Below are 24,063 nucleotides of genomic sequence, written 5' to 3'. Positions count from 1 at the left end.
ACATGCTTAATTTTGATGATGGCGAAAAGTTCTACTGATTTGTCTTCCCAGGTCCGACGATCGGTGCCGCGTTCACACTGATAGTAATGCGGCTCATATCCGGCTCATCGGCATACATGGAAGTCGTCGACGTCGATGATTGTCTCCCTCACCTTCTTCGGGTCGACCACATCGACCGTATCGGCACCGACAATTGACAGCCACGAACAGACCACGAATGAAGTTTTCCTGCACGAGTTCCACGAGTTCCACCAGATTACAAATATGCAGATGCAAGTGGTGCTTGTTCAGACGATACCTTGATTGCATTACCGTCCCTTGACGTCACGACTTCGGAAAGGCGAGACGATCATCGATCTGCATCTGCGGCCCGCCCGTTCATGTCAACTCCGGCAGGTACAAAGCTTGTCTTGACTCCTGGATTTTTTTTTTCTGTTTTTTTCGTCTTGAGCCAAGACATTTGACAGTACTTCTCTTACTCACCTCACTTCAGTTGAGAACCCTACTTGTTAGACAAGCACCGACACAAATCTTCGCATAACGAAGCTCATTGCACGAACGACGACTCATTCGCAGTTCGCACAAAGATGGACGCCAAATCCCCCCACATCAAGAACCGCGACACCCCCCAATGGGGTCTCTACCAGCGGAACATGTTTTGGAAGTATAACGAGGGGGAGCTGCCGCCGTTTAATACCCGTATGTCTTTCTCCTTTTTTGTTTTCTCCCTCTCCCACCTCTCTTCCCCTCTCTCTCTCATCAACCAACCAACCTCAATGGCCGGTCGGTACCTAACCCTGCGTGCGCAATGAAACAAAACAGACCCCGACGTCCTCGAACGCCTCGCCTCCCGCAAACTCTCCCAAAACGGCTATCTCTACGCCTCCTCCAACGCCGGGCTCTCGCACACGCACCTCGCCAACCGCCAAGCCTTCTTCCGCCACAAGCTCGTGCCGAGACAACTAATCGACACCAACGAGCGGTCCACGCGCACCAAGCTCTTTGATAACAACGGGAAATGGGAAGTTTCCGCCCCGTTCGGCATCGCGCCTGTGGGAATCAACAAGATCTATCACGACCGGGGGGAGCTAGCGGTCGCCAAGGCGGCGGGAGAGTTGGGGCTGGTGTATTCTCTGTCAACGGCGGGGAGTTATCCGATTGAGGAGGTGGGAGCGGCTAATGATGAGGGGAGAGCCAACCGGTTTGAAGTGAATAAGAACCTGGATGTGGAGGGGGATGGGGATGGGGGGAATGAAAACTCGCAAAAAGTTCCTGAAGCGCCGCGGTTTTTCCAGCTTTACATGCCTCACGACGACGAGTTGACCTTGAACTTGCTCAAGAGGGCGCACGAGTCCGGCTTCGAAGCATGTATCCTCACCACCGACACGGCGCAGCTAGGCTGGCGACATGATGATGTCGCAACGAGCAATTATGCTTTCTACCGCGGCATCGGCGGGGAACTGGGGTTCACGGATCCCGTTTTTCAGAAACGGATGCGGGAAGCTGGGGTTGATGCCGCCAAAGATCCCGTGAGGGCCGCGACGATGTGGATCGATACCATCTGGCACGGCCGGGCGTGGTCGTGGGAGAAGGCGGTTTGGGCGCGCGAGAAGTGGCAGGAGATTGCGGGGAAGGATAAGCCCTTTTTGATCAAGGGGATTCAGAGCGTGAACGACGCAAAAAAGGCGGCGGATTTGGGGTTTGAGGGCGTGGTGGTTAGTAATCATGCGGGAAGACAGGTAGATGGGGCGGTGGGCAGTTTGGATGCGTTGGAGAGTATCGTGAAGGCGGTCGGGGAGAGGAAGGGGTTCACGGTCATGTTTGATAGCGGGGTGAGGGGGGCGGCGGACGTGATGAAGGCTTTGGCGCTGGGAGCCAAGTTTGTGTTTATTGGGAGACTGTGGATTTGGGGGTTGGCCATCATGGGGGAGGAAGGGGTTCGGCATGTGTTGAGGAGTCTGTTGGCGGATTTTGATATTCTGATGAATGTGATGGGGGTGAGGAGTGTGGAGGAGATTGATGGGAGCTTGTTGGAGAGTGGGCCGAGGGTTTATGGGTTGTTGAATGAAAAGAGTAAGTTGTGAGATGGGGATGGCATCACATGGTGGTGATGAGTTGTGAATGTAGTTTTGCTAGATGTAGCTCTGAACAATTTGACGATGGTAGACAAAACCAGCATCAGGTCAAAGGACCCACTTGTACAAGAAGCTCAGGGGCTTCTTCCCGTTTGGGTCATAAGTAAACAATCACGATGAAAGCCTCGCTGGGTTTAACCGTTGAAGATGTTGGGCCTCATCTCCAAGAGAAGCAGATGGCGCTAATTGCGATGTAGGAGGCGAAGGAACCGTTAAACAACGGGCTGACTGTGGCATGGCCCAACATCATGATTTCTGAAAAGTAGTTGTGGTGATTGCTGCCGGTGTGATGGCAGGGGCTGAAGGTGAAGCGAAGGGAGGAAGAGAAAAAAAAGCTCGAAATTGATCTGGAATTGGACGTTGTCGTGACAAAGCGACGGGCATGGAAGGCCCAGGGCAGTTGATTAGATCAGCATTGGGGACCCACTTCTCCGCCGTGAAACAGCGGGACAAACGTCTCCACCAGCCAGCTTTCTTTCAAGGGCCCCTTGTTTGTCATTTCAAGCGTGCATTCAGTTGAAATTTGTTTGTTTTGTCCATATGTAACCCGAACCCTGGGATTTGTAGCTGCGTGACAGTTGAAGCTGCCCAATGGCCCGCCCTCGCCCAGATTCCTGCCCAGGCGCCAGTGCATCTGTCCCGTGCATCATGTCCATGTCGGGTGAAGCTGCCCTGATCTCGAACCTGATCTGATCATCCCAGCATTGCTTCCCTTTCTTGCTTGCAGCTGTCATTTCTTTCAGGTCCAGGTTCTGTTACTGACCAACCACCAACACTGTCGTCGTCCACCATCGTCTTCCACTCCACTTTGGAACAGCGGAAGAGAGAGTCGGGTCGCCAGCAACAGTCGATTGCGTTTGGATCCGATTGCGCATTCTTGACTGAAGTGGACTGGGCTAGTCACCAAGAGACGCACAGCACTGACGCTGACACGACCTCACCAACGAACCACTCCCGATCACCTACAGAACGCAATCCTGGCTTGCAGTGGACTGACACCTGAACCCGCTCACCTACCCGCCGCCCGCCATACCCGCCCACCATCGATCCGTCCCGTCATCTCCATCGCATCGTCGACTAGGTGGCCCTGTGCATTAGTCAAAGAGCCAGTCAAGACTAGAGATGCCCTAACTGGCTGCCAATCCCTTTCAGGCTCCTGCTTCTTCCATTTTCATCAACAAGCCCCCCCCATTCTACGGAGCTTTCCCCGGCCGACAACCTAGACCCTCAGCGACCCCCATTCAGCTTCCCGCTTCTCCGCTCTTCCATCTCGCGAAACCCGAATTACCAAACAACATGGCCGGCTTTCCTCCACGGAACCAACACCACATCCAGCCCGATGAAGGCTACTCGGAAGACCCTCTGAATCCCCAGGCCAATTCCTCCTGCCTCAAATCCCGCGACACCTCTCCTTGCCCCCATCCATCGTCGCGCCAAGCCTCGGACATCCCACCCTGGCTGATCCAACACATCTCGGGCCTCTCCATGGAAAACAAGACAGGTTGGCCCTTCTTTTCCCCCTTCTTGTTTTACCCAAACGGTCCAAACGAGTCCAACTGACCTGCTGCGCTTCTCTCCTAGAACTCGCCATGGCGCTCCTCAACGACCTCCCCACGAGCGTCATCTCTCAAATCGTCGAAACACAACTCTATCCCCGACTGTACATCGACTTTGTGCGCTATCTCCCAGCCGAAATATGTCTAAAGATTCTGGGGTACCTCGACCCCATCTCCCTCATCAATGTCGCCCGCGCCTGCCGAGTTTGGTACGAGCTTGCCATGGATAGAAAGCTATGGCAGCATCTTTACTACATGGAGGGCTTTAAGGCTCTGATGGATGAGATTGCTGCCGCCGAAGAAAAGATGAACCAGACTCCCATACCCACCCCCAGCCATCTTGAGCAATACCGATCCGAAGAAGACGGACATGTCCACAAGAGGAGGGCCATTGCCAAGGCATCACCCCCCATGTTGCCCGCTGACGAGGATACCAAAATGTCCCTGGGTGATGAGCCTTCCGATATCGATATGGCGGGTTCGAGTATCTTTGGTGGTGGTGGTTCCGGTGTAGCCCGCTCGCGGACGAGTGAGCACGGCGATTTCAACGGGAGAGGTAGACGAGTGGACAAGGGAAAGGGACGGGCCATGAGCCCACCGCCGCAGCAGTCTGCTACCACACGTTACAGAGACAGCATGACTCACAAGATCCCCGTCCTTCCCGGAACATTGCAAAAGACGACTATGTGGTGGTGGGACGCCAACGATCGCCGATACAAGATCGACTGGAAGTATCTGTATACTATGCGCCGGCGACTCGAGGCCAACTGGGAGCACGGCAAATACACAAACTTCCAGCTACCCCATCCGGACTATCCCGACGAAGGCCACCGCGAATGCATCTACAGCATCCAGTATAACCCCCAGTTCCTCGTCAGCGGCAGCAGGGATCTCACCATCAAGGTGTGGGACATGACGAGCAGACGTTGCTTGCGGACGCTCAAGGGTCACCGTCGCTCCGTTCTCTGTCTCCAGTTCGACTCGAGCCCGGACGAGGACATAATCGTTTCTGGCAGCTCCGATTCCGATGTCATCATCTGGCGCTTTTCCACCGGAGAAATAATCGAGGTGCTCCGCCACGCCCACCAGGAATCCGTTCTCAACGTCAAGTTTGACAAGCGCATCCTGGTAACATGCTCCAAGGACAAAACCATCAAGGTCTTTAACCGAAGGCCGCTTCGTCATGGCGACCTGGGCTATCCCATCGACCAAGTCGGTACAACCGTCAATGTAGGCTACAATATTCCCCCAGGTATCGAGGACGCGCCTGTAATAGCGCCGTGGACCATGATTGGCACCCTCATTGGCCATAGCGCGGCTGTCAATGCAGTGCAGATTCACGAAAGAGAAATCGTTTCTGCCAGTGGCGACCGATACATCAAGGTATGGGACTGGCCCACCCAAGACGTCCAACGTACCATCATAGGACACCACAAGGGCATAGCCTGTGTACAGTATGATGGCCGGCGTATTGTCAGCGGTAGCAGTGACAACGAAGTCAAGATTTTTGATTGCCAGACGGGTCTGGAGGTGACGACTCTGAAGGGCCACACGGCGCTGGTGCGGACAGTACAAGCCGGGTTTGGCGACCATCCGTACAGCGTAGAGGAAGACTTGATCAAAGCCAAGGAGGTCGACAAGGCTTATTACCAGGCTGTGGAAGCAGGCGAGATTGACGAAAACGACAATCAGAGGACACGTCGCAAGACCAATGCTGGCTCTAGCAAACCGCAGGACGTTTGCGCGACTGGAGCCAAGCTACCACCCGGCGGCGGCGGTGGCAGGTTTGGTCGTATCGTTAGTGGAAGCTACGACACCACCATTATCATCTGGAGGAGGGATTCGGAGGGTGTATGGCGGCCACAGCATCACCTCAGACATGAACAGGCTGCTGAAGCGGCTTCGAGACGAGACGACGGGCCGCCCGATGTGCCTGGCAGGATTCCACTGCATCCAAGCATGCGTTCTGGGTTGACTGCAGCGAGCATGCCCGCGCCTACAAACCCTCACACAGCTGCTGGCTCCTCGCGGACCGCAAGTGCTCCTCCTGGACCCGTGGCTGGAAGGGCGCCCGAGCCACTGGACCCAGCTACCCTGCTTGAATACGAGCAGATGGTACACGGCGCTGTCCAAAGCGGCCCAACGGCTTTTAGAAATCTTCTTCAGGCTCGCCCCGAGATTATCTCTCTACGCCACATGGTGGACCGAGCGCTCAACCGGCAGTCCGACCCGAACTTGCGGGCTCAGTTGCGAACTGCGTGGACTGGTGCTCATATTCAGAATCAGTGGAACCACGGTCGGACTCGAAGTGAATTAACCCGCAACCAAGAAAATGTCATGGCTGCTAACGCTGCTGCTGCTGCTGCTGCTGCTGCTACTGGCAGCAACGGCGTCATTGGGACCGGTACGGCAACGGCAACGGCAACGGCAACGGCAACAGCGGCAGCAGCAGCACTGGCGGCAGGAGCAGCGGCAGGCCAACCTGTTGTCACGCAAGTCTCGCTACCACAGGTGCCGGTTGCTCCAGCGGATGCTGTCATAGCAGCACCAGCGCAACAACCTCAGCTCCCGCCTATGGCAGGTGGGCGTCATCATCCGCATATCCCCACAGCACCGGCTGAAGAAAATGCGCCGAGGGTGTTTAAGTTGCAGTACGATGCCCGGAGGATTATCTGTTGTAGTCAAACCAGTTACATCGTCGGGTGGGATTTCTGTAACGGCGACAAGGAGTTGGAGGAGGCTAGTCGGTTCTTTGATACCGTGCAGTAATTCGAGCGTGTTTTAGGGGGCAAGTTTCTTCTGTAGTTTAGTACCCAGCTGTTTAGGACGGGACGTCATTGTCAAAAGTTAGCCCAGTTTGGTAGTACAGATTGTATGGAGCACAGGCGTTGGATGGTTAGTGCCAGGTCACAAGATCATGGCAAGGAGTCTTGTTATTTTTGCGAACGCGCATCATTGTTATTAGGTATTGTTTACGAACTTGACGATAGTCGTGTTGGCTATTCTCATGGAATTTAGCCATAGAGCAGGGCAGGGTATGTGCTCAATGGAAGTGTTGTTATCTGTATTTGAATGCTTGTCTCCTTGATGTCCTGTATGCCTCGATCACAAGTGACTGAACCCAAATACATCTTCCCGTTGAAAGCACCGAATAGAAAGCATCGTTCGACTATAGTTCCGCCTCTCGTCCTGGTATATGTATGTGCTTCAACCGATGTCTGAAAATGCCCCCCTTCGTCCCCGAAACCATCCAAGCCACAACTCCGATCCCAAAGCTCGTTCAACTTTCGATCGTGTGACTCCCGAAGCGGCCTAACCCAACCCTTCCCTCCATAATGCCTTCCCATCACATCCCCTTCGCAGCACAATCATCAACCCCCTCCTTATTAACCAGCAACCTCCTTCACCTTCCCCCCCACCTTCGGCTCCTCATCAACAAACTCCGGCACCTCATCCTGCATAAAACTCGGCACACCCCCCGCCCCCTCCATCCCACCATACATCTCCCTCTCCAACTCCACCTCCTGTCCCAACGCCTCCAGCTCCGCATCCAGCTCCTCCTCATCCACATCCTCCGGCACCTCATAACTCCTCGCCAAGCTCTCCTGGATCTCATTCCCCACATCCAGCAAATCCGCCATCTCGTCCTGCAGCCTCTCAATCTTATCCAAATCCACCTTCCCATACTCCTTCTTCAGTTGCTTATTGGTCTGTTTAAGCGCATCGATCGTCACCATCGTGTTCTTGAGATTGTCCTGCATCGTCTGCGCCTGCTCCATGTTCCACACCTGCGACTGGATCTGGTCCCGCTGGGCTTCGTATTGTTTGCGCTGCCGCAGGACTTTGAGCGCTTTTTGCTTTAGCGCGGTCTTGCCCGGGCCGTCGCGCATTTTGGAGAGTTTGGTTTGGTACCCCGATAGTTCGGCGGTGAGGGAGGCGAGTTTCACGTCGATGGAGGAGAGGCGAGTGTCGAGCGAGGTGATGGCGGTTGTGAGGGTGGGTTTTGGGGCGGTGGGTTTGGAGGAGGTGCCGAAGAGGCGGTTCATTTTGGTGGTGGGGGGCGTGTGGTACGCGGGGATGAGTTGGTTTGTTTTGTTGTGTGTTTTTGGTCTAGGTTTGAGGTGGGTGATGTGATGGTGATTTTTGTTGTTTCGTTCGTTGTTGATTGTTGTTGTTGTTGTTGCGGGGAAGATTGGCGGTTGCGACAGGCGGCTGGATGACCGACCGCCTGAAGCGCTGTGGAGTGCTGCCTATCCGCCGATGACGACTGCTGCGTGGGGCAGTGTGGCGCAAAAGGGGTGCAGTTCGTGGGGAGGTGGGGAACTGAATGAGGCTGGACCGCCCTATGGGGCTTGCACGGTGGATTACTTGACGTTAGTGGGGAAGTTGACTTCAACCGTTCGTCTTCATTCTTCAACTCTTCAACTCTTCCATCTGTAAGTTCGGTGGCCCGCAACCAGATGAAACGAGACATCGACAATCGGATACTTGGTTGCACAATCAACAAAGTACTCTGCTCAGGGCCCGAGCCCCCGAGCCCCCGACTTACGGACGTACCTAGCGGCCTCCTAACACAATGCACGCCGTGGACTTTCCCGTGCTGGCAAACATCCTCACGGTGCTATGACCTACCGTAGAAACTCGAGGAGTTGGTTTTCGGGATCCAGCAGTCTGCGGCAGAATCTATCGGCTCCAACGAATGGCAATTACATAGACGCAGCTTGAGTGTCTTAGGGTTTGGGTTTTGATGATATTCGAGCATGTTCGCAATGCTGAATGTGCTTCCCTGCTGGATCCCGAAAACGAACGCCACGAGTTCCTACGGTACAGCTTTCACCATGGCATTTGAAGAAATTTACTTGGGAACCCTCGAAGACGACCCCAAGGCGACTGGAGGACTCGGTTTTCGAGGACCACATGTGCAACATGACCCACCCCCCACGTCCATCAGGATGGTGGCCAAGATGAGGTACAAGTGGTCTTGTACTGGCTTCCTGGCTTCTGTGTCGCTCTTTGGGATGCTGGTTCGCCCTCGAGTCTCGAGATATAATAGCCTCGCCCTTGTAAACAAGAGATACGCGACGCCTTTTGTAAACCAGATGGCTGTCATCTTTCTACAGTTATCCTTGAAATTGCGACCATGTCTTCAGGCTTGGATCTGAGCGATATCTACGCTAAACTGCCTATTACCCTCAAGAACCTAACGCTGGACCACTTAAAGCCTGAGAGAAACTGCACTGCGGCTGGAACAATAGCTGCTCAAATCTCATATTTCCTCGACCAGGACATTTTCATGACGTCTCTACCATCAGTGTCCGATCTGTTGATATTCCTCTACGCTTGTTCGAACACGACACTGGGAAAGCTTTCACCTGGCGAGGCAGTCGACTGGTATATATACCACAGAGAAAGTAACGCCGACGCGTTCGATGGCTTGTGGTGGAAGATCGTGCACAGTAACTCGGTATGCGTGAAAAGCTTTTGTCGACATTACAACTGGGAAGGCGATCCAGACTTGGCAGGCATAGGTGTAAGTATGAATCTCTCAAATTACCAAAACATGTCCTTGTTGCATTTTCTATCAAGCCAACGATGTGCTTCCACTAATCGGCGTCTTTTCCAGGTCTACTTTACGTATATAATACAAGCTTGCATGACAACACTCTTTATCCTCCTCCACTTCTATCTCAGCTTGTCGTTCAAAATCTGTTGTCAGGCTTCCGCCCGTTTCAGTTGGTTTATCTCATACGCCCAAACTGCCGCCTGCCATCAGGATATGCTCGACAACTTTGTCAAAATCTTCTGGACTGCATCGCTTTATTTTGCCCTGGCTATCGCAATCGCATCCAACCTGGCGATAAAGCCAATAATGTCCACTTATGGCATGACTTTTTCACCATGGTTCTTGGTGATTGGAGAACATTTTGCTACAATGGTCCTCATCTGTCTATGGCCATGGTACGGCAGACAGGCGAAGTTCCCAAACGCGGCACTCTTATGTGTCGCCCTGCTTTGGCTAGCTGTGTACTGTGAAAATGGTATTTTCTACTACCAGCCAGCTGATGATAATTCCGGCTACATCAGCTGTTACGGCCTCAAACCTTTCTGGTATATTCTATGGAAAGTGTCCTATTACTCTCAGCTCTCAGCTTATCTTCCCCCTCGGGCTCGCATATCAAGTCCTTTACTGCATACTCTCTTGGTACCGGTATGTTGTCGGGAGGATAAGCAATCGGTCTGGCCGGCATACTAGAGCAGAGAGTATCTTCAGAGGAGCCATATCTGCTGTGGCCTTCCTGTCGATGTGGATGGACCTGGCTATCTTCAACGAAACCCGCACAGAGTCACATCGGTTCGTGGGTCAGTCCTACTTGGAGGATAGATGGACCTATGGCCAGATACTTACCATCATGACATGGTTCTCGGTATCTGTAGAATTTCTCCGGCTATGGATGTGTAAGTCCCAGCCCACTCCTCTTCGGCATTTCTGTGAAATATTCGGCCATGGATTGGGGGAACCAACACACATTCATATAGCTAATCTGCATTTCCAGGGGATTCTATCTACGACGATTTGAGTCGGTCGTATCACAGACACATACTGCCTAAAATTCACGACCTGGTTTTCACCACCCACAGTCGAATTTCGGGGACCAAGTGCGACACTAAGGGTGGCTCACCACCAAACGTAACCGCAGGCCAGGGCTGTATATACACGTGGCCGGCGAAGACCGGCAGTGATGATGATCACAGCTTGGTCGAAGACAGGTCGACCGGCTTGCTAGATCCTCATTACACCCGTTCCTCTCGCAGGTTCTCCATATAACATCGATCCGGTCTTATGATCTGCGACCGACCTCTCCCTCGGCCCCCAGTGCTTTCACTTCCTCCTCGCCTTTCTTGGTATGGCTTCTGCTATCCTCCCAGCCGCATCGAGTGCCCGGGATTGGTTGTTCGCCCCTTGATGTGGCCACTTCTAGTTTTGCTGCACTGTCTCGTGAGGATGGCCGAAAAACGCTCGTTGCATGCTCTCTGATGGCCAGAAGCATTGGGGCGATGATTCTGGTGTAATATGCGTGGACAGATTCCCCTGGCCCGTGTTAGTTCATTTGGGCGTCATAACAAACCCGTGGGGAAATGGTCAACGAGAAGACCTACAAAACCACACCCGAAAGAGGCCAATGATCACAGGAAGCCACCCCGTTACGGAGACGACCTGGCCGAAGCTCCACACATTCTCAGAGTCAGAATGTCCAGCTAGCTCGTGGGCCCGTTGACGAGACAGCCCAAAGATGACGAGGTCAATCCACAATATGGCAAAGCTGAGAAGATAAAACACCACCAAGGCGGCGTTTGCTATTACTGTCCGGTGTCGCTTCAAATATCCGAAGACCGTACTCCTCGGCTTTCCGGTGGTAGTCGGCCCACATCGAACAGAAAAGGGAAACACGCACCGATACGCAGGCACAAAAGTCATCACAAAGATGTCGAAGTAGCATTTTACGCTATAAAGACGGAACAACGCAGGAGACACGAACGGGCATTTCTCCTCAAACCCAGACAGAGTCGGCCAGAACTGGGTGAAGTACGTCGCAAAGAAAAGGAGCGGTAACAGGACGATAACGGCTAGCAACATGACTCTGGAGTATGATCTGGCTTGTGGTGAATACCACGGCCACAGACAGATGAGCACCATCAACGTGAAGTGAGCCCCGGTGTTGGAGAACAAATGGCCGTATTGCGTGCCAGGGGCTTTGTCCCGGTAGTCGTAGGCGATGGCCGCGATGGTGACTGCGACGGATAAATACAGTGACGAGATCCAGAAAACGCTCAGTGAATCCTAGAGTGATTCGGAGAAGGGAGTTATCGTGGGGTTTATCGGAGTAGGAGTGGTAAGGTCACCGAGGATCCCGATCCCCTTTGCTTCGCCGGTTCGTTTTCTCCATGCTGACCAAGTCTTGTAGAGATATGCAACGCAGTCAAAGGCAGAGGATTAAGTGGCTCCGATGTCCTCTTCGCGCCGCTCAACAGCACTCCGAATGTCCACCGTGGCCGAAAACGCAGCACTCACGCCAGTACCAACTAAATCTGGACCTTCTTCAAACCTATAACTCTTGCAATACTCCAAGACGCAAGTCTTATTGCCGACTTCGCCGAGTAACGAATCCAATCTTTTGCTATCGACAGCAGAGCTGTAGATGAACCAGTCGGCCAATCCCCCGTAGGACATATTCGTCAACGTCACGTCTGAGCAACTCTGGATAAAAGCCGAGAGCTCATGGAGCGGGTAGTTGTTACGGTCTCCATCGCTCTCAAGTTTGAAATGCACGACTTGGGCGACGAAAGCGCCTGCTGCCGCACAGTCTCTTTCCGGCTTCAGCATCGACTAAGTGAAGTTTTGGAGGACATGGGGCACTCGAGCGAAAAGGGTGACTAGATCCAGGTCCATTATCTGGGACTCAAAGGGAGATCGGACGGTGGGAAAGTCACGATAGCAACAGCCAGGTGAGTTGACTTCATGAGCTACAAAGCAGCATTTAATGATATAGTATTTGAGTTCTTCTGGCCATGATGCCATGAACCTCAAGGGGCCATCCAGGCCATGTCAAGCATCGCGGTTGTGCTGAAAGCCTGAAAGTCACGACACCTCCCTGATGAGCCTGACTGGTGGCCGTACGGCGTACTGTACCGCTAATTCTCATTCCCGTCGGATTTATCCCCACATTGTACGGCCAATCACATCTGGTGAAGGACTTGCATGCTGACGCCTCAACGGGGCATACAGCCCAGCAAACCAAATGATTGGCCAAAATAGCGTGGGGATAAATCCGACGGGAGTGAGAAAAAGCTGTAGTGTTCATCCAGACCTTTCAGGCCTTTGTATAGGCGTCGATCATTGCCCGATCATGCACTCCCCTGGACTGTGCCGCGGTCGTTGTGGCCCAGCACCTAGTCTCTCATGACAGTCGTGCTCCGATGTCAGCCCCCATCCGCTCCGCCGCCACACGTGGCGCAATCTCTTTGTACCCTGTGGGTCCAAATGGTGTGACATTATGATTGGTGGGTGGGTGAGTGTGGTGGGGATGTCACAACCATTTGGACCCGCAGGTACAAAGAGACGCAAGGGCCATGCGTAGGTGGCTGCTGAGTAAATGAGACTACCAGCACCCCAGATTTGCAAGATCTGCATCCCCTTCCATCCTTCCAGAGCGTCTGGATGGTCTGGGGAAATGGATTTGCATGATCTACAGATCTTACGCTTCATACTTCGGACTCGAAGCAACTGAGCTCGCTCTACACAGTTCTGTAGGAGACTGTGTAGGAATTTGAAGACGCCGCTGACGCCGGGATAAACAGTATTGACGATGTATGATGCAATCATTCTCTATTTGACATATCCCAAACCTACACTACGCCACCAAGAACCAGTTCGAGTCGAAGCGGTGACCGTTGTGTAGGTATTTCCAATGGCACATGGACGAGTCGGTCACACAAAGGTTTCCTGACGTGCGGTTATCGCCCATGTACACAGTAGGTAGTATATACTACGAATTGCTAACTGCATGAGGACGGTACCTAACTGCGCCACTAGAGATGCACGGTACTGGTTGAACTTTTTCGTTTCATCTCCTTTCGCCGTATCCCGCTCCAGGTTTTCTCGCTCGCCCTTGCATTGAATTCACATACCAGACCCGAATTCGACCAACGTTCCGCTTCTCTACCTACAGTAGGCAGTTCCAGAACCTGACTCACGCGGACCAGAAACAACGGGCGCCTAACTCTTTTGCACTCGCCGCTCCTCGGTGACGGGGGTCGTTATCTAGGTCCAAGAAACTGGCCTAAAAGGGAAGGTCCCTGCAGAAATGCAACGGCTGGGCCGTCACGTCACGGTGCGCGGAACACGGCATGAAATGGAGGGGACAGCGCTCTGTTGGGCAGTCTGTTGCCTAGAATACCCGTGGATTTGGTGTGTCACTGAAGATGGAGCAAGAGCTGTATCTGGCTCAGCTTTATGGGCCTTGGATCCCTAGAATCCCTTGGCACTCCATGCGCCTCCATTCACAGTCCACCATCTAGCGCTGCGACCATCTAGCGAGCAGAGCCTTACACCAACACATCAGTTCATCCTCTGCCACTAGTTTAACGCGATGTACCACTCTACTGTATTGGATGCATTTGGGCTGTGCCTGTTGCTCGGGGCGGGAGTACAGGCAACGATTCACGGCCTCGGGATGGTGACCGGAAACGGTTCAGCTCAAAGAAGCGGAGGGTCATGTTTGTTTATACATAAAGACCCGGGCTGCCCAAGGTAGTTCGAGCGTTATAACATTCAGCACTTTCTTCACCTCACACACTCCAACTCTTCAACCTCACCATCCAACCAATCCGCCCATCACGATGCGTTCCAACACTCTTCTTGTTGCCCTTGCGGCCACCGCTTCGGCTTCTGCCGTTCCCCAGCCCCGGGCTGAGGCCCCCGCCGCTCTGATCACTCCGGCCCCCGTCTTTAAGGGCTCGGCTGTCCAGGATGCCATCCGCGCGCATGGTCAGGCAGGGCAGCACGAGGTCGACAAGCGGGCCTACGTGGTTTCGTACGAGATTTCAGGCTCGGGCAACAAGTTCACCAGCTGCCTTTACAGCCTCAGCTCGGCGCTGATGTCGATTGAAAGCGCCGCCCCTTATCCCTCCGACACCGATCTGGCGTCCTGGCTTTCAACGCTTGCTCTTGAGGAGCCCACCACCACGCTGGGTATCGACCAAGCCGAGAAAGCCTGCGAGACCTCGGATGCTACCCCCACCGTCCCCGCGTCCTTGACCTCGGCCTACTCGTCCTACGAGGAGAAGGCCAAGGCGTGGCTGACCGAGGCGGCCAAGGGCGCCAGTAGCGTGGCCAAGAACTGCCCTACCAAGATCGGCAATTGGGTCGAGCTCACCTTTGCCACCGATACTGCCGAGTGCAAGGCCATTGTCGCCAAGATGCAGGGAAAAAGCGGTGCTGCTTCCAGCTCTGGTAAGTGATCTTTCGGTTCCAGCCTTGTATCAGTTTGGACTCGTTGAAGCCGTCACCACATCTTCCCGTTCATCCTCTTGCCTTGGCCTTGACGGATCTTCCCACGATCAGCACAAGGTCATCGAAGGCCCCTTCTTCCCCTACATCTTCTTCTTCCCCTTCCTCGCCTACCAACGAGTCACTCGCCCCATTATCCCTCACTTTTTGTATCATCAATGCTTTTCCCTCATTTTTCCATGTAACACAATTTTGCTTTCGTATGTGAAATATTCATATATACAAAATTTAAATTCATCTAAGCCATACTGGCTAACACCGAATCCTCACAGCTCCCGTCTTCGCCGCCGTCGGTGCTTTCGCCGGCCTCGTTGGCGTCTTGGCTCTCTAAAAGAGTCTCAAAATCAACCATCGCCAAACAACCCGACATGATACCCCCACAACCTTACTAAAACAACAAAACATAAATGATACGATACTAATGATAATGGAATGAGACGAGACGGGGAAAGTTGCTATGGTCGTTGTACAGTTGGTTTTTTTTTCTTCCTTTGGATAGATGGATGATGATGGAGGGAACCTTCATATAGTAATGCTGTGATGATACCCATTGGATATGCTAGAAAATCAAGATGATGATGACTGGATTTGGATTGGAAAAGATGCTGCGGCCAAGCTGTGATTGATGAATCCTTGACATGAAGGGTTCCCACACTCAAGCACCTTGACAGTCGCCAAGACTTCCCGAGAATTGAGCTGACCACAACTTTTTGGCAAACGGACCATCGAAACGAAAAGAACAAGACTTCATTTGCCCATATCTCCACCAAATGAGGAAATGAAAGAAAACTGGTTGTAGATTCAACATCAGCGTGCTTGAAACTATCAAGATAGTACTCTTTATGATGATATATTTGAGTTTCTTGATTTTTGTCTTTCGTTTCGATGGTCCGTTTGTCAAAAAGTTGTGGTCAGCTCAATTCTCGGGAAGTCATGGCGACTGCCAAGGTGCTTGAGTGTGGGAAGGAATGAACAATTAACAGCAAAAGTGACTACCCGTATCCACTATTTGGTACCTTGCATTAGTGTGCAGCTTGTGTGCACCAAGCACTGCCTGCCTCATGCCTAGTCTAGGCTGTCCGCACGGCCGGTAGCTGCTTACCGACCGAGCCTACCCGATCTGATGTTGAAGGAAGGAAGCCATGGCAACCATTCCCGACACAGAAGGAACTCAGGGCTGTCAGGGAAGGAACCTACTTTATCCATGAGGATATGAGGATAAGCCAGACAGCTGCTTTGAAGTCTGGTGGGCTCCGAGGAGTCCTGTCGTGTATAACCCCCCCCCCCCTTCTCCTCTTTTCTCCTCCAGCCCTTTGGCTGGATGGCTTCTTTTGCTCACCGTTCAATAAGTACTATCAAGCACGTTTTCCCTTCCACTTCTTTGGGTTTCCCACTTGTTTGCCTTACATGTCCCCATCACCACCAACTGTCAACGACACAAACCGCATTGACCAACAATCCAGCGACGGACGGATACGAAACTCGTTTTCGCTGTGTTTTCCCGTTAGAGCAAAAGCGAGAAGCAAAGACGGGAACCTGAACAATTAGAGACCCGCCAATGAAAAGAACGGAAAGCCGCCATGTGGCCTGGAATTGGAAATTAGCATGTCGAGGGAAGGGGAAACAGCAGCATCGAGATCTTATTCGCGGGCGTGTGGCGCACCAAAAATGTTCTGAGGCCCGGCCAGTAGAAAAGAACCGGTTGACGGTTGGGACTCCCAACTGAGTCAACCCCTGTCATGTCTTTGCTTGGTTTCAAGGGTTGTGAATCAGGCTAAGACCCAAAAAGGTGACGCCGCAATCTCGGGCGAGGACGACAGCATGAGAGGTTGCCGACCTTCCCAAACAGACCCAACCGTGGAAATGACATGACATCAAGGGAGGAACCCCTTGCTAACGTCAAAAGACAAAACCCCATCCTTTCCCTGTCACTGTCAACGGTTCTCCCCGCCGCACTACCCATCAACACCATCACCTTCACCGTCATCAACACTATTCCAAACCGTCACCACCCCTTAACCCGAAAAAGCCGCGCCAACACCAACAATGCATCTCCGAACCCTCACCACCCTCGCGGCGGTAACCACCACCGTCTCCGCGCTTGCTGCCCCTGCTCCCCCAGCCCACCACGCCGTCGCAGCCGTCGGACCCGAAATCACCCAACCCCCTTCTATCCAGGCTCGCCAGGGTCACGGTGCCTTCCGCGCTGAACCGCGTCCCAAACACGTCGACGCAAAAAAGCATAAGAAGCGTGACGACGACCAGGTTCCCTCCGTCGACGATATCGACGTCGGATCCGACAATACCTACTCGTACCTAGACAACTCCTTCCCCACCGGCCTCTCTACCACCCTGAAGCCTCTGTACTCCAGCTGCGCCTTAGCCTACGAATCCCTCATGACCTCCGCCCCCGAGCCCTCCGGCAAGCTCGAAGACTGGTTGGAGACCGCCCTCTACGGGGACTACGACAGCTGGACGGCGACCTCCTCCACCGACGCCTACGCGGTTGTCTGCGGCAGCCCCTTGACGCCGCCGGCTAGCCTGGCTTCGACGTACTCGGCCTTCACTTCCGCGAGCGCCAGTTATCTGTCAGCCCATCAGTCCGAAGTTACGAGCCTGGCGAAGGCGTGCAAGCCGGTTTACTACGATGTGGTGTTCAGTCTCATGATGCCGCACAAGAACTATGAGGAGTGCACGAGCGTGTATTATAATTATGAGAGCGTTTATGCGAGCTTGGCGTGCGAGGATAATACGGTGAATTGTTCCTTTACGACTGAGTTCCCGGCGAAGACGACGGGCACGGGGGCGGCGGGCAATGCGGGTGAGGCGACGACGACTGCTGCGGGGGCTGGAGAGACTGGTACTAGTGGAAGTGGTACTGCCGGTACCTCGTCGACGACGGCTTCGGGGAATGCGGGCGCTCCTAAGCAGACTTTTGCTGCTGCGGCGGCGTTGGCTGGGCTTGTTGCTGCTGTTGCGGCGCTCTAGGTTTAGAGCGGAGGTTTTTGGATGTCGGAAATGTGGTGGGTGTAAGGAAGGAGATTACCGGAGGGGGAGGACATGATCGAGAAGCTGCGCGCACTCATTTGAGGAGGTCTTCCACGTCCCCTTCTTAACAGTGGCGGCTGGGAAAAAGCATTTGGGCTAGCAAGAGTTGGAAAACATAATCTGTAATGTCTCAATGATATATATGATGGTTCATGCCTCAACTTTTGCTCCCTGCCTCACTGTCACGGTCTTACTCAGTCAGTCTTTTGATGCCCTCCCTTCTCGGTGTCCACAGCAACACTGCTTCGCTCAGCTTCTGCTTCACCCGGCGGCACCTGCTCGCCGCCATCCCGTTGTTGCTCCTGCTGTGAGTCCTCCCAAAGCGAAAGCGCCTCCTCTCTCGCCAGCATCTTCGTCCTACCCTTCGCCCTCTCGCTCAACACCGCTCTCGCCCTAACGCCTCTCTTCCTCGCCACCGCCGTGCTCACCTTCAGCCCAACTGGATCCTCTACAAACTCCACCGCCAACAACACGGCCGAAACAACCAAAAACCCCATGACGACAAACATCCCACTCACCTCCAACGCAATAAACACCGTACTCCTATACCTAATCACCGCCGCCACCCCTCCCACAATCGTCGCAAGCACAATCAACATGCCCGGCTGCCCCGCCCCCACCGCCAGCGCCACCGCGCTCAGCACAATCGGCCACAGCGCGTTCATCGTGTACCAGTACACCTGTGACACATGCAGCGGCATGCGGGTCCAGTTTTTGATGGCGATTGAAACCATGGCCAGGTGCTCGGCGTCGCCACCCCTGAAGGCGAGTTTGTACCAGGCCATGAGGAAGGTGATGGTGTTGAGGGAGCGAGAGAACATGTGCTCTAGGGTGGCGAGGGCCCAGACTAGATAGCCGACTTTGACTGCCTCGAGTTTGCGGGTTTTCCATTTTTGGGCGGTTCGTTTTTTGTTTTCTTCGGAGTCAGGGTTGGAGGAGGAGTCGGAGTCGGAGGAGGAGTCGGAGAGGTGGAGGGTGGACATCCCACCCAGATCACCGGCTTGAGAGAGGTCAGAGGGGTCGGGAACTCCGTAGATGGTTAACGTGGCGATGGCCACCCCGCCCCCAAAATCCCAGACCATTTTTTGGATGAACGAGAAAGCGTACCACCACCAACTGAAACCCAGCGCGTACTCGAGAAAGAAAGCTGGGTTGCTTAGACCCAGACGTAGGTCCTCCATGGGAGTGTACCACATCCAGTTACCTAACCAAGGGCAGAAAATGGTGCGAATGTGATTCAACAAAATGGCGATGAAGAGGTAGATGAAAAGGGGACCGTGGCCGGATGAGAGGAGAGCGGTCTTGAGGAGTGGCCAGTGGTCGATGGCGCCGCCGGTGAAGGCGCCGGCAGCAAAGTTGTCGAGGACGGTGAGGAGGCCGGTGTTTTCGGAGGCTGAGTCGGTGGTGGGGGTGGTGTCAGTGTCGGGGTTGGCGCTGGAGAGGTTGGTGGAAGGGGGTTGAGGGTCTGAGGAGGAGGAAGAGATGGCCGGGCCGCGGAGTAGGCGAGAGAGGCGGGAGGGGATGAAGCGTGTGAGAAATGACCCTGCCCCGCCTCCACCTTGGAGCTGGGGGAAAGTGGCGAAGGAGGAGGTGCGTTGGGAGAGGAAGCGCATGTCATTTATGGTGTATGTTGCCGTCGAGGTGGTTGAGCGTTTACGGAGGTTCTTGACTTTCTCGACGAAGGCAGCGGCGCGGAGGCGATACGGAGAAATGCCGAGGGGATGCGATTTGGCTGCATTCGCTGCCAGTTGTAAATCCACCGATAAGTTCTGGGCCCTGGTGGTAGCGCGGGAACCCTCCTTCGTCAGTCGACTAAGAACCAACAAGGCCGTGTCATAGTCGGGGTCGCTCGGTTCCTTGATGATCAACGGGTTGTGGGTGTTGCCGTTGGGTAACTCCGACATGAAGGGGTAGCTGGCTATGCCTTCCATAAAGTTGGCAACATTCACGAGAATGTCGAGCGGTAACCAGCTGTCATACTCCTTCAGGAGCTCCTCGTAGATGGGCTTCTGAGCGATAATCATTGCGAGCGAGCGCAGGTCACGAGCCAGGTCCGCGAAGATGTAGATGAGTGCCGCTGTCAAGCCGTTGGCATCGTCGTAGAACTGGCGGAGTTTCTTGGGAACATGGTCAATCCACACGGTTTGCACCTTGGTGAGTTTACTCGGGGGAGCTCCTAGCTTCATAGGCACATATTCGTCGGGGCGCCGTTCAAAGCCTTGCCGGGCTTGATGCAAGCGTGTGCACCAAGTGGCAGAGCTTCCCGTTGCCAAGATGGATAGCAAATAGAGGGGTCTTTCCAACGCGTCCTGAGCCTGCTTGATAAGCCCGGTACATCGGACCCGGTCTTCCGTTGCCGGGACGGAAATAGGGCCCGTCAAGAAGTCGTTGAGCACCAGCAGGAAGACCAAGGTGTCGGTGATGACACCGATCATCATCATCTCCGCCACAGCACCTTCATCGGGATCAGACAGATTCCACCTGGCTAAACTCCAGTGCATGTTCCAGTGTGTCCACGCGTAGAGCGCCAGCGAGGATGTCGGGGCATTCTGATCAGACTGATCGTGAACATGACCCAGCCGGAGAACGGACCGGCTACAGATGACGGCGCATTGCCCGGCGACAATCATGTTTGCCTGCTGGACATTGAAGCCCAGTCGCTGCACTGGTGCAGGCAGGTCTGAACCCCTCACCTCGAACATGACCGTGGCCAGTTCGGGGTCGCTCAGGGCGACATTGGTCTTGGTGTGGTCCGGATTGCGAGGGTCCGGGTGGAAAGATATCAAGCCTCCGAGCAGGCCAGTGAGGGAAGCAATGGCGGTCTCCTCATCGAAAGAAACGCTGTTGTTGATGAATATATCGAGCTGGTCGCTGCCTCGGGTTGAGTGTGTCTGCTGTATCAGGAGGGCAAGCCAGAGTTCTCGGGACTGGATGGGGCGCGCGGAGACGCAGAGCCAGCAGAGAGCTATGCGGGCGAGTATGAATTTGTCTTCATTCCGAATGGATTCGACGACGCAGCATATCTCCTGGTGAAGTCGATTCCGCTTGTCGTTGTCCATGATCGGTGTGGTTGGGAGAGCGAAACACGGAGGTGATTACCGGTATGGCCAAACAGGTAGGATCCGTTCTGGCCCTGCGATGTCAAAGACTGCTGTGAAGTTGTGAACAGGATTGTCATCTTTATAGACCCAAACAGATAGATTACACCACCTCTCCGGCTCTCGGCTGCAGCGCCATGGGGCTTTGAGACCCAGTGAAGCGCTGGGTAAGGCATATTGAAACACAATCGGAGTTCAGCCGCTCCCTGGAGCCAATGGTTCTTGTCGATGATCGCTGCACTGCTTGCGCCACAAATTCGATAGTGCGGAGAGTGGGACGGGCGATGTCTTCAGTGACGGAAGCCATGAAAGCTGGTTGCAATGGCGTGACGTCCCAGCTTGGCGGTAGGTGCCAAATGCGGTAAGTGTTCCGAGACTTTCAACGTCCGCCGTTATCTTCGTTCAACGCCTTCTCTCTTCTACGGCAAGTTGATGAACATAGATGAGAAACAAGAACAAAATAAGATGCCGTTATCAGCTTGTATGACCGTCTACCGCGTTCCTCTGATGTCTTGCTATCTGCCTCTAAAGTGTCAACCACTCCTCACAACGGTTGAACCTGCAACCGGATGGCATCATCGTAACTGCGTGCGCCAGCGTCTTCCCTGAGCTCCAGGCCCTATCGATATTTTTCTCATATGCAAAATATGCAGCCAGAAAGTCGTTAAAATCATGTTCATAACTCATATCGTCGTTAAATCGTCATTCCGCGAACAGCCTCTCCCTTTTCCTCCCAAATGTTCGACCAAAGAAAGTCCTTGTCAGCCTCAGTGAACTCAAGCAATGACGCCCATCTCTACGGTCTCCCCCGATGTTCCTCTCTTCTGACTCTCATCACTCTCCTTCCCCTTGTCCAGCGGCTGTACTCTTCGAGGGACCTCCCTCACAAACGCACCAACCTTTCCTCCATTTCCGTCTCCCAGTCCAACCATTTCGGCTCCTTCCTTGCCAACTACTCCAAACTTGACAATAACCGCACCTAGGTCGCTAGGCAGGTACGTCTTTGCTGCATCCGTTCCGGCCTGTTCGCGCAGCCAAGGTGTTTGAGAACTCTTGAGCAGCTCGCACAGCCCGCCTAGACGGAGGACGGGGATGGACTCGCGGGAGTGGGTGTGGCTCAGATAGAACGAGAGAAGGATGATGACAGTAACCAAGAGGAGAGGCAGCAAGAGGAGGAGGAGGGCGCGCGACCGGGAGAGGAACTGGAGGGGGTAAGTGGAGGTAAAAAGTGTGGTGTTCTCGGTGGATCCGGACTGAGACGCAGTGCTGGATTGTAGAAGGGCACCAATGGAACGGTGGATGAAGGACTCGATCCCATCGACCGTCCAGGTATTACGCTGGGAAGTCTGACCGGTGTAGGCTACGGCGCGGTTGGTGGAGGTGGAGTTGGAGAACATTGGCTGGACACCTGATACACTCGGAGCGGAGAGGATGGGTGCAACGGCAAACCAGAGGAGAAGTTCGTTGAGGGCGGTTGAGGGGCTGGAAGTGTTGGTTTGGAGGGTTTCGAGCGACGAAAGGGTCGGGAGCGTCGTGTTATCCGAGTGGATCAACGGGTTGCCGACGGTGATGATATCGTCTGTAGCCGCTACGACGACCTCGCAAGCTATCGCTGAGACACTGTTCATGGTGCCGAGCGCAATGGAGGACTGCTTGCCGCCTTCGATGGTTCCGTTGAGAGCGGCAAAAACAAGAGTCGCCTTGGTTCGATGGGATGCCTCAAAGGTGAAATTGTCGGCCCAAAGCGTCAACTGGGGATACGGGCGCACGTAGACCTCTGCTGGAGTACGTTTCTCGCCCCTTAGAGAGCTGATGTTTGTGCGGGTCCAGTTGGTAGGAAAGGCGTTCAACGGCTTCCCACTTCGGACAAGCTGTTCGACTGTGCGTGGGCTGCACGATACAGTTGTTTGCAGTTTGACGGCCCGAGCAGAGAAGTTTCCCTTCGTGCCGAGCACCTCCCGATCAACATACCAATTCCGGTATTCTGGCAGAGGTTCCGAAGCTGGGTCCATGGCCCACGAGTTGTACGTAGTTAGGACGCCCATGTTGGCAAAACTCGGTGCTTCGGTTTGCATGAATGACTCTGCGAGCCCACCGCCAGGCGTGTAGTTGCTCTTGAGTTCGACCTCCCTCGACGTCGATGTATACGCCTGCCCAACCAACGGGATTCCAGCGAGCGGTGTCAGAATTGCTGCTACCGCACTAACGAGCATCACTCCCATGGCAACAGTCTTGACTTCTTTCAAGGCCCTCGGAGCAGCTAGAATAGACCCCCGTGTCGTCGCCAGGTATGCCTCCAGACCCCTCATTGTCATGGTCTGCTTGACCACCAGCGGCCATACCGCGGCCTCACATAGCGCGAGGGCCACATAGGCAAGTGCCCCCAGCCCAGTGATGTAGACGAGAGTGATGATACCCTGAACAGTTGGCAGGTGTTCGGCCGTCCATCGGTCGATTGTGCGACAATCTTCTGCCCAGTCTGGGCACTCTAGCGGTCGTTTGCTTGTGACAGTGGTGAAGACAATGGCGACAATGACAAAGATGATACCTGCAAGGAATGCTGCTGGAAGAGAGAGGTGTCTGCCTACAAAGGCCCACCACCCAAGTCGTCGTGATTTCGAGCTTGTGTCGTAGATAAAGTCGTGATGCGACGCGAGGCGACGAACCTCTCTGGCTGTTGGGGTGGCCATTGCCTCCTGCTCCGGATCCCCAGCCCGTTCTCGTTCTCGATCGTTATCCAGTGTGCTACCACCAGTATCTGTGGAGGGGCGGTAGGGTTTGGCACCTGTGACAGGTTTGTAGTTGCTGTAGATGCTGCCGTTCTGATGATGATAAGGGACTTGACGATGGTGGCCGTGATGATGCGAAAGTGGCAGTGACAGGTCCGAGTTGAATTCCTCCTTGAAGATGGACTGGTGTGAGCGGGTCGAGTGTTGTGTGCGAGTGCGGAACAGCGAAGCAGGGCGCGAAGGCTCGGCCGCAGAGCCTGAAGATTCCAGTCCAAACATGACGACCAGTGGGTGTTTTATGTTTCTTCAGAGAGCATTGGGCAGTGGCCTTTGTGGTCTGTCTTTGGGAGAAGACCGAAGACTCGAGAATGTTGGGTTCGTATACACCGTCCAGGCGCTTTTCGAGCTTTTGTTTTCGTCAGTCAACCA

General features: G+C 54.0%; 9 protein-coding genes across 9 annotated transcripts; 5 read left to right on the top strand and 4 right to left on the bottom strand.

Moving 5' to 3' along the window:
- Positions 1-587: 587 nt before the first annotated feature.
- On the top strand, positions 588-2,478 carry B0H65DRAFT_522137 (FMN-dependent alpha-hydroxy acid dehydrogenase; the record flags this gene model as incomplete). The annotated part of the gene is made up of 2 exons (XM_062828769.1): positions 588-699; positions 823-2,478. The coding sequence occupies 2 exons, from the start codon at positions 588-590 to the stop codon at positions 2,082-2,084; spliced, it is 1,374 nt and encodes a 457-aa protein (XP_062682905.1). The 3' UTR covers positions 2,085-2,478.
- A 672-nt stretch (positions 2,479-3,150) lies between these two features.
- On the top strand, positions 3,151-6,769 carry B0H65DRAFT_156959 (F-box/WD-40 repeat-containing protein). Its single transcript, XM_062821170.1, has 2 exons — positions 3,151-3,636; positions 3,717-6,769. Exons 1-2 carry the CDS (start codon positions 3,432-3,434, stop codon positions 6,458-6,460), a joined length of 2,949 nt encoding a protein of 982 aa, XP_062682904.1. The 5' UTR covers positions 3,151-3,431; the 3' UTR covers positions 6,461-6,769.
- B0H65DRAFT_461486 (Snf7 family) lies at positions 6,745-7,882 on the bottom strand. The gene has a single exon (XM_062826602.1). The coding sequence runs from the start codon at positions 7,735-7,737 to the stop codon at positions 7,078-7,080; it is 660 nt and encodes a 219-aa protein (XP_062682903.1). The 5' UTR covers positions 7,738-7,882; the 3' UTR covers positions 6,745-7,077.
- An 843-nt stretch (positions 7,883-8,725) lies between these two features.
- On the top strand, positions 8,726-10,287 carry B0H65DRAFT_156927 (uncharacterized protein). The gene is made up of 3 exons (XM_062821169.1): positions 8,726-9,221; positions 9,315-10,147; positions 10,246-10,287. The coding sequence occupies exons 1-2, from the start codon at positions 8,832-8,834 to the stop codon at positions 9,942-9,944; spliced, it is 1,020 nt and encodes a 339-aa protein (XP_062682902.1). The 5' UTR covers positions 8,726-8,831; the 3' UTR covers positions 9,945-10,147; positions 10,246-10,287.
- A 243-nt stretch (positions 10,288-10,530) lies between these two features.
- On the bottom strand, positions 10,531-11,921 carry B0H65DRAFT_547627 (uncharacterized protein; the record flags this gene model as incomplete). Its single annotated transcript, XM_062829531.1, has 3 exons — positions 10,531-10,781; positions 10,850-11,531; positions 11,763-11,921. The coding sequence occupies 3 exons, from the start codon at positions 11,919-11,921 to the stop codon at positions 10,531-10,533; spliced, it is 1,092 nt and encodes a 363-aa protein (XP_062682901.1).
- A 1,985-nt stretch (positions 11,922-13,906) lies between these two features.
- B0H65DRAFT_156889 (uncharacterized protein) lies at positions 13,907-15,152 on the top strand. The gene is made up of 2 exons (XM_062821168.1): positions 13,907-14,702; positions 15,032-15,152. The coding sequence occupies exons 1-2, from the start codon at positions 14,090-14,092 to the stop codon at positions 15,088-15,090; spliced, it is 672 nt and encodes a 223-aa protein (XP_062682900.1). The 5' UTR covers positions 13,907-14,089; the 3' UTR covers positions 15,091-15,152.
- Positions 15,153-16,560: 1,408 nt separating this feature from the next.
- Positions 16,561-17,874, top strand: B0H65DRAFT_156874 (uncharacterized protein). Its single transcript, XM_062821167.1, has one exon. The coding sequence runs from the start codon at positions 16,806-16,808 to the stop codon at positions 17,745-17,747; it is 942 nt and encodes a 313-aa protein (XP_062682899.1). The 5' UTR covers positions 16,561-16,805; the 3' UTR covers positions 17,748-17,874.
- Positions 17,875-17,919: 45 nt separating this feature from the next.
- Positions 17,920-21,267, bottom strand: B0H65DRAFT_461478 (uncharacterized protein). Its single transcript, XM_062826601.1, has one exon. The coding sequence runs from the start codon at positions 20,864-20,866 to the stop codon at positions 18,002-18,004; it is 2,865 nt and encodes a 954-aa protein (XP_062682898.1). The 5' UTR covers positions 20,867-21,267; the 3' UTR covers positions 17,920-18,001.
- Positions 21,268-21,597: 330 nt separating this feature from the next.
- Positions 21,598-24,063, bottom strand: B0H65DRAFT_156863 (uncharacterized protein). Its single transcript, XM_062821166.1, has one exon. It carries the CDS (start codon positions 23,911-23,913, stop codon positions 21,682-21,684), a length of 2,232 nt encoding a protein of 743 aa, XP_062682897.1. The 5' UTR covers positions 23,914-24,063; the 3' UTR covers positions 21,598-21,681.

The sequence above is a fragment of the Neurospora tetraspora genome (genome assembly GCF_033439725.1).
Source record: "Neurospora tetraspora strain CBS 560.94 chromosome Unknown B0H65scaffold_3, whole genome shotgun sequence".
Classification (NCBI taxonomy): domain Eukaryota; kingdom Fungi; phylum Ascomycota; class Sordariomycetes; order Sordariales; family Sordariaceae; genus Neurospora; species Neurospora tetraspora.
This window is presented reverse-complemented; position numbering and strand designations above follow the sequence as displayed.